General features: G+C 35.7%; 1 protein-coding gene across 2 annotated transcripts; it reads right to left on the reverse strand.

Annotated features, from left to right (window-relative positions):
• Positions 1-1,015: 1,015 nt before the first annotated feature.
• On the reverse strand, positions 1,016-5,540 carry LOC133671001 (bifunctional riboflavin biosynthesis protein RIBA 1, chloroplastic-like). 2 transcript variants are annotated; one of them, XM_062091616.1, is made up of 7 exons: positions 5,300-5,540; positions 4,295-4,691; positions 3,980-4,201; positions 3,176-3,498; positions 2,848-2,977; positions 1,893-2,189; positions 1,016-1,520 (listed from the first exon to the last, which is right to left on the reverse strand). In XM_062091616.1, the coding sequence occupies exons 1-7, from the start codon at positions 5,362-5,364 to the stop codon at positions 1,371-1,373; spliced, it is 1,584 nt and encodes a 527-aa protein (XP_061947600.1). In that variant the 5' UTR covers positions 5,365-5,540; the 3' UTR covers positions 1,016-1,370. The 2 variants fall into 2 exon arrangements, with proteins under 2 accessions (XP_061947600.1, XP_061947601.1); XM_062091617.1 differs by having other exon boundaries at positions 4,295-4,682; positions 5,300-5,534.
• Between the last annotated feature and the right edge of the window lie 2,489 nt (positions 5,541-8,029).

Here is an 8,029-nt window from a genome sequence, read left to right on the forward strand (position 1 = left end):
AAATTAGGTTTTCTGGTTTTATACCAAAAAAACCAGCTTTAATTGAAACGAACCAATTCGGTTTAATTTGATTTTTAATCTGATCTTGTTTATATTTTTTAAAATTAATATAACTTGATGTGGTTAGTTTTTTCAAGCCAAATCAAATCAGATCATGACCATAATCAAGAAAACGCTGCAGGTTGCCATGAGTTCTATTTTTCTTTTCTTGGGTTCATGAATAACTTTTTTTAACAGTTTAGAGACACAGTCAACCAAAAAACTTTTTCATGGGAGAATTGCTGCTTTGGGTAATATTTCTTTTAAACTGAGTTGGATAATAAACAATTGTTTTGTAGGAATTAGATGAGTTTGGTTATCTACAGATATTGATTTTTAAAATATTTTTTATTTAAAAATATAATAAAATAATAGTGTTTTTTATTAAAAAAATATTTTTAATATTAGAATATTAAAATAATAAAAAAATTAATTTAAAATTAAAAAATATTTTTAAATTTTTTAAAAACACATCTGTACAATCACAATTTTGTACCTGCTTGAAAGCTCACTCCAGCTCATAATTGTTGTGTTACCCACTTTCCTTTATTATTCAAAACTTTTATACCAAAACAAGATCAAACTAAACTTTTGAGATGTGTTTGGTTAATTTTTCAAAACCGAAAAAATAAATTAATACAATGAGATAAAAACGTGATTCATTAAAGAAAAAAGATATAAAATAAACCTATTTCCAAAACAATTTTAGAGTTAATTTTTATATTTTAAAAACAAAAAATCCACAAAAACATGTTTTATTTATCCATACTAAATTTATTCGGGAAACGTATTTATTGGAAGAGGCAACCACGAACTCAAACGAGGCTAGTTTTATTCTTTGAAAGGGTATATAGATACTCGGATAAGAAAAAAAAAATTACGGAATTTATCTTGATACAGTAATCAAGTTCTGCCTCGCATGTTTTCATGTTTAAACTGTTAAATTGATGGGGTGAACAAGAGAGATCGCTTCAACTTCCTTACAATGATCAAGTTACAAATGCATTAAATGAGATTTATTTTGTTCTGTCTACTTTACACATTAAACAAAGAATGAATGGCTGTTCAATACACTCGCTAAGACATTGAATTTTTCTCTCGCAAAGCAATGTAATCATAGTTTTTGATTTTTAGTTGAGTACAACGAAAGAATCTATGCTCTTTTCATAATCCAATTCATGATTTTGCCGTTCTGTCATGTTAAAGAACCCAACTGGAACCTCATAATTGACTCCTGGCTGTCTGAAGCGAGGATGCAACTGGTCTACCTGTCAGAAGCAACACCAGGTGGAATGTCGACACTGGATTTACCATTACCATTGCCATGATCACTACCATTGCTGTCTCTTGCTGTCCTTTGTGATGGGAGTTAATAGCGGAACTCTTCCTGCAACTGCCAATCCATAACCCTTGAGCCCGATGTACTTTGCAGGGTTGTTTGTCATCAACTTCATTGTTCGGACACCCAGATCTCGTAACATCTGCAAAGAAATTCCATTGATGTCATGCTGTTCTGACCTTAAGAAAAACAAAAGAGGAGAAACAGCAACACTAGATGGTATGGAGGTGGTTTGCTAGATCCCCTGCATTTTTGTTGATCCACACTCATTTCCATCAACGTGGAGATAGTATGTCTTGAGATGGTTAAAGGGTATGGGCCAATGGGTTGAAACCAAGTGGTTCATATTTACATAATGAAACTAGGATTGAAACCTCTGGATGCAGAGCATCTCATTGTAAGATTAGGAGAAAACACAGCTGCCTTTATCACCTCAGTTTGATCATGGGATACGGTTCATGAGAGCCTAGAGTTACAAATGGAATGCTTTCATTTTGTGTGGTTTAGGGTATACCTGGGCGCCAATGCCATATTCTCGTGAATCAACAGGCAGCCCCAACTCCTCATTTGCCTCCACGGTATCACGTCCATCATCTTGTAGGTTGTATGCACGGAGTTTATGACCCAAACCAATGCCACGCCCTTCATGCCCGCGGAGATAGACCAAAACACCTCTGCCAGCAGCTTCAATCTGCTGCATTGCAAGTGCCAGCTGATTCCCACATTCACATCTAGCAGATCCAAATATATCTCCTGTGAGGCATTCTGAATGTACCCTCACAAGAATATCCTCCCCATCTCCAATGTCACCCTGTATAAACCAGAAAAATAATTTGAAAGTATGGAATACTTAAAGGAGTTCTTTTTTGTGAGAGGTTTGAAAATGGGTGTTTGACCTTAGAAACTCTATCTAGCTGGAAAAGTAAAATGACAATTGCTTTCATTTTTGCCTCTGCACAGCCAAATATCTGACTTCTCGCGTTTCAAAAACCAGAAAATTGAAAACATTCGACTCCCCATTCTCTGCATTATTGACTGGAAGCGAAATCATATGTTGACTGAAGGATTGCATGAGCGTGTGTGTGTGTAGGTATTCCTGTTCTAACAACCAAACTACATTAAGCTATGAATTAGCTAGGTTCCAACCGGCTTGGCATGGACCTCCTGCATGGTTTAAAGTTCATTCTTTCATTCCCATTTCTTTCAAGATGTGGTCTCAAACCTGGGTTCTTTCCAGAGAATCTATTCTACATCATAATAATTCTAACAATTGATATCATGGGGTTCAGATACCTTTCCCCGATCCTATTTCTGTAAGCCATTTTGTAAGTTTGAAGGGAAATGTAGCAACGACAGCACAAAAACCTTGCAAGCAGTTAGTCTTCTGCTGTGAGAAAATGACCACAATTATTTTCCCAACTCGGGTAACATTTGTGAGTTTGGATCTCTAAATTATGATAATTGCTCACCTTAACCATTGCAACATGCTCAATGCCATCCAAGATTGACTTGTAACAATGAGCTGTGAACGGTCCCCACACTGTAGGTATCCGAGCAGCAGAAGCATATTCTACCAACTTATCTGTCTTCCTTCTATACCTGTCAATTATAGTACTTCAGTTAACTGATATTACCACAGAATCACATTAAGACACCCCAGAATGGCAAATAATTCCTTTATTACATAAGTAACCAGATCAACCCCTGACACCGATAAAGTTACTCAACCATAATCTCTTGTATGATGATGATAACATAAAGCTCCTACAGAAGAAGGAAGATGGAAAAACACTTTACCTGATTAAATCAGCTATAGATATAATTTTCAAGTTCTCCCTCTCTGCAAATTGAAGAAGCTTCGGTAATCTAGCCATGGAGCCATCATCGTCTACAACCTCACACAGAACTGCAACAGGATCCAATCCAGCTAGAACGGCAAGATCAACAGAAGCTTCTGTGTGTCCAGCTCTTTTCAGAACACCACCCTCCCTATACCTCAATGGAAAAATGTGGCCTGGGCGGTTGAAATCGTCAGGTTTTGAATCTTTGGATGCAAGAGCTAACACTGTTGTTGCCCTATCATTAGCCGAAACCCCAGTTGTTGTATCATGTTTAGCATCCTAATAAAACGTCATTTACAGGCAAAAGAAAAATTGAGAACTATGACGGTGTAGTGTATAAGAAGATCAATTAATAATAATATCTTTGTGTAGCCACACATGTCTGGAAATGACCGCGAATGACTTTAAGAACCTCTGTCATGACAGAGAAGAAACCATTGAATGTGAAGCTTTGCAGAAAGTAGAGCAATGAACTATTTTATTAGTGTGGTATTTCTGTTTCTTCGAAACAGATCATCACAGATAAAAATAGAAAAATTCAAACATTCTTTTGCATATAATCATTTTATATACTTTTCAAATATATCGTTCTACAAAGAAAGTGTTTTCCAAGGCTAAAACAATCAGGGCGTTTATATATACTTCTAGTGAAATGAAAAAAATTATTATATTTCTGGTGAACTGCAATCCTCATAAACGATGTTGACAAGAGAGACTCAATATTCTAGATTTGAAATCTCAAAGCCAGAAAAGTACATACCACAGTCACAGTGAAAGCTGTACGAAGTTTTTCATCATTTTCATTTTGCCTAACCATCAAAGGAAGCTGTAACCTGTCCAGATCTTCACCTTTCATGCTCACACAAACTATTCCAGTGCCATGCTTTACAATAAACGCCATAGCTTCAGGTGTTGCCAACTCTGCTGCCATAATGAGATCCCCTTCATTTTCTCTGTCTTCATCATCTACAACCACTACAATCTGCAATGAAAACCGGTAATGAAAAATCTTTATGAAGCAATAAGGCATGAAAATGCTACTATAAACTACCAACAAAATCCAGGAAAAAACTACCTTTCCTCGGCGAATATCTTCAATGGCGTCAGGGATGGAAGAGAACCCTTCTGAGGGGCGATCCAATTGACGGTCATCATTACCATTGGCAAAATCATTAGTGTTGAAAGCATTATCCGCTGATAGGGCTCCAAATGCTACTGCCTCAGGCTGTAAGTCAACCCCAACAGAACCATTATCTAGAAGAGCACTCTTTGCAACAACACCATTGTCATTGGAATAGGACAGTAGCTCATCACCAGATATCAGCGTGGCTCGAGTTTTGCTAGCACCCTTAATACCAAAAGATGATTTACTACCATCCAGCCGGATCAATGCCAAATTCAATGCATTCCCATTTGCAGAAAATGAATTCACACAATGTAATCCATTAAACAATCTGAAGTTCCTACATGCCCTACACATAAATATCGCTCAATAACTACTTTAAATACCAAGAAACAATAGACAGAGCATGGCCATTATGCTGATAATTTCATATAATCACAAATTTCACAACCCAAAACAATAAACTAATCAAGCTGCAACATACATACACTACACTGGATTGCTAAGAAGTGCAAAAAAATAATCAGAACTTTGAATCATGATAAAGTATTATTCATGTCAACTATCCTATACAGTCACCGGAATGACCAATAAAGAATTTCGATTCTTTTCAAGTAATCTCAGACATTAGCAGTCAAACAATCATTCCTATCCTTTCTTTAGCTCCTCTTCTAAAATCAAACACGACGAAAAACTCTTGATCTAATCACATCATAAAGAAAAACAGAAAAAACCAAGTTCTTAAACAAAAATATAAAATCAAACACAAGGTTCAACTGATCCAAACACCGGTACTCTAGATTGCACAATCAAAATGGAAAACCATTCACCCTTCAAAACACATGTAAATAAAAAAAGAGCAGACAAAACCAAAAGTAGAAAACTTTAACACGTTAAGCCATTAAGAGAGCCGTCAAAACACGAAAATAAGCATAAAAAAACAAAAAAAAAACTTACAGGGAACCAGAGCGAGCTGCTCTTGTGGTTGTTGAAGGGCAAGAAGAAACATTGAAAGAAGCCATTTCTAGAAAGAAGAAAAACTCAAGATTTTATACTCATGAAGCCATTTCTCTCTTCTCCTTGTATTTATAATGAAGAGAGGATCAAGGAAGCGGCAAAATTGAAGAATGAAGAGAAGGTCTTCAAGAAGGAAGCAACGGCGAATAAGGTTGTTACCCGCAGGTGACGTAGTTTGACATGTCCCCAACCAATGGTGTTGTGTTCTGTCAAAAATTTATAATATTTGTAACAGTTATTTTAATATATTTTTTTGAATCAAAGATTTATTTTCTAGCCACCATTACAACTATTATAGTCATAGATCAAAGAGCTAGTTTAAAAGAACTGAAAAAAAGAGAGAAGAAGATTGAAAAATAGAAAAACTGAAGAATAAAAAAACATTTGAAAATAATCTCACTGGAATATAAAAATGTTTTTTACGATAAATAATAATTTTGTTCTGCCAACAAGACATTAGTCAAATAAATTAAGGGCTTTACAGATAAGAGCAAGATCTTCAAATTATTGACTAAAATATGTCAAAGCTCACAAAATATTTTCTTTCATTATGAATTTTGTGCATGAATCTAAATAATAAATAAATGAATTTTAATTGGAAAAGAAATCCAATTAGAACTTCTACGTTGATACACGAATAAAGAATTTTCCACTTTGAAAAATCCCACAAACGCAACCATATATTTTCTCTCTTTTCTTTTTCTTATTTACATGGAGGGAAAAGGAAGCATAGCACCAATGTAGAACCATGTCCATGCCATGTGGTGGTGGTAGAACGGTTCTCTCCTCTCTTTTCCATTTTTAGATGGAGGGAAGAGGAAGGATCACGGCACTAATGTGCATGCAATGTGGTGGTGGCTAGGCAGATAGTAGAACGGTTGTATACAAAGCGTCTCGGCCTGGGTTGAGGAGTCAGTCAAAACTGGCAAGCTCCTTCTGGTATTAGCAAGAACAAGACATGAAAATGTGGCCATGCAATGCGATAAAATGGTCACCGCAAGCAATGGTGTCACTCAAGGGAGGGTCACCACAGCTAGCCATGCCATTGTTTTATAGAGGATAAAAAAGGGCGCGGCGCCCGTCTTTTTCATACTTGGATAAACTTTGAGGTTGGAGTTCTAAGAAATGCAAGTAGTGCCTGCTAATTTTGCCCAACCACAGCTAGCAGCTGTGACCTAGCAATGTCCTCATTAGGTGATCCAATAACCAGATGACAGCAAGAACGTGTTGGTCTTGCACAAGCCAAAAGAGCCACGAAAGGGCATGAAGATTGAAACTTGGACTGGACTTTCGATTCTGATCTGTGTCTCTATTCGTTGAATGAAATGTCGCCATTAAAAATAAGACTACAGCAAGATGGTCATTGGCTAAGCCATACCTCTTCAAGGGATCGAGCTGTGAGTTGCTGTAATATTTTTATAGTCTATTAGTGTTCGGTGGTATTTTAATGCAAGGTACGAGGTATTTTCTAATAAACAATATATTAGATTTTTTTAATTTTTAATACCAGCACCTTAAAATTATTCAAAAATAACAATCTGATAATTTTTTATACAAAAAAACATTGTAATTAATTTTTTTTTTTGGATGCATGGGATCTTTGACAACTCTTTTTTGTTCCATGCTGATGTCGAGTTATTTAAATATTGTAATTTATGATCAATGGATGCACAAAGCCATGTTCAAGGAACAGAATGTTGATTCCATTGTGCGATGTTCGTTCCATTACATGAAGTGTTTTCATAGTGGCCATAACGTATGATCTGTGCATCGAGGCTTGGTTTGGGCGATAAATTTGTTCGTATTCATGTATATATAACGTAGGCAAGTGCCTTTTGTTCATTGATTTGGAACTCTTCTTATTCAAATCAAGTTCCAGATTGACTGTGAAAAGTCTTATTTGTTGGTTTGAGATCAGGAGGACTGGTGAATTGGTGGACTTTTTGCCATGGATTATTATGTTATTGTATGGTTTTTTCTCTTTCGTTATCGCTATATTTTGTCAGGATTTGTTTTGAAGGTTTCAATAGAAAAATCTAACCCTATGACAGGGAAATCTGTGGGTTTAGACTTTTGGTTTGCATTGCAGTACTATGCAACTGGAAATCATTGAAAAGCTGTGGGTTTATACTTTAATGCAATTTTTGGGTTTCAATAGAAAAATTGCGTTGACGATGTTCAGGCGATTCTTGCAGCATCTCTTGCCGGACAAATGGTGACTTCAACGCCGGCGTTCAAATCCTCGTGTCGCACTTTTTTGATGGTGTCGTGTGTGTTGATGACGGCATAGCAGTTGAGCCCCTGCAAACTTTTTACCTTCTCTTCCTCATGTTTTTTCTCTCTTCTCTCGGGAATGGTGCTAGCCTGTTAAAATTGAGAATATTCCTATCATTTATTTTCTGTATTAAATTTGGTATATTTTTTTTATTGTTATGTATTTGTTTTAATTTTTTTATTTAATTTTATCCATCAGTATTTAGATTCATTTAATTTTTATATCAAATTTAGTTCTCATTATTTTAATTGCTATATATTTTCTATTCCTTCTTTAATTGGATTTTTTTTTTAATTTAATCCATCGACAATTTGTTGATGGAAGATTTGATTTCATGCTTTTTTCAGGTTTGCTTTGTATAAGGTTGGTCCTGGCTTCATGACATGAGTCACGGG

Source organism: Populus nigra, chromosome 13 (genome assembly GCF_951802175.1).
Source record: "Populus nigra chromosome 13, ddPopNigr1.1, whole genome shotgun sequence".
In the NCBI taxonomy this organism is placed as follows: Eukaryota; Viridiplantae; Streptophyta; class Magnoliopsida; order Malpighiales; family Salicaceae; genus Populus; species Populus nigra.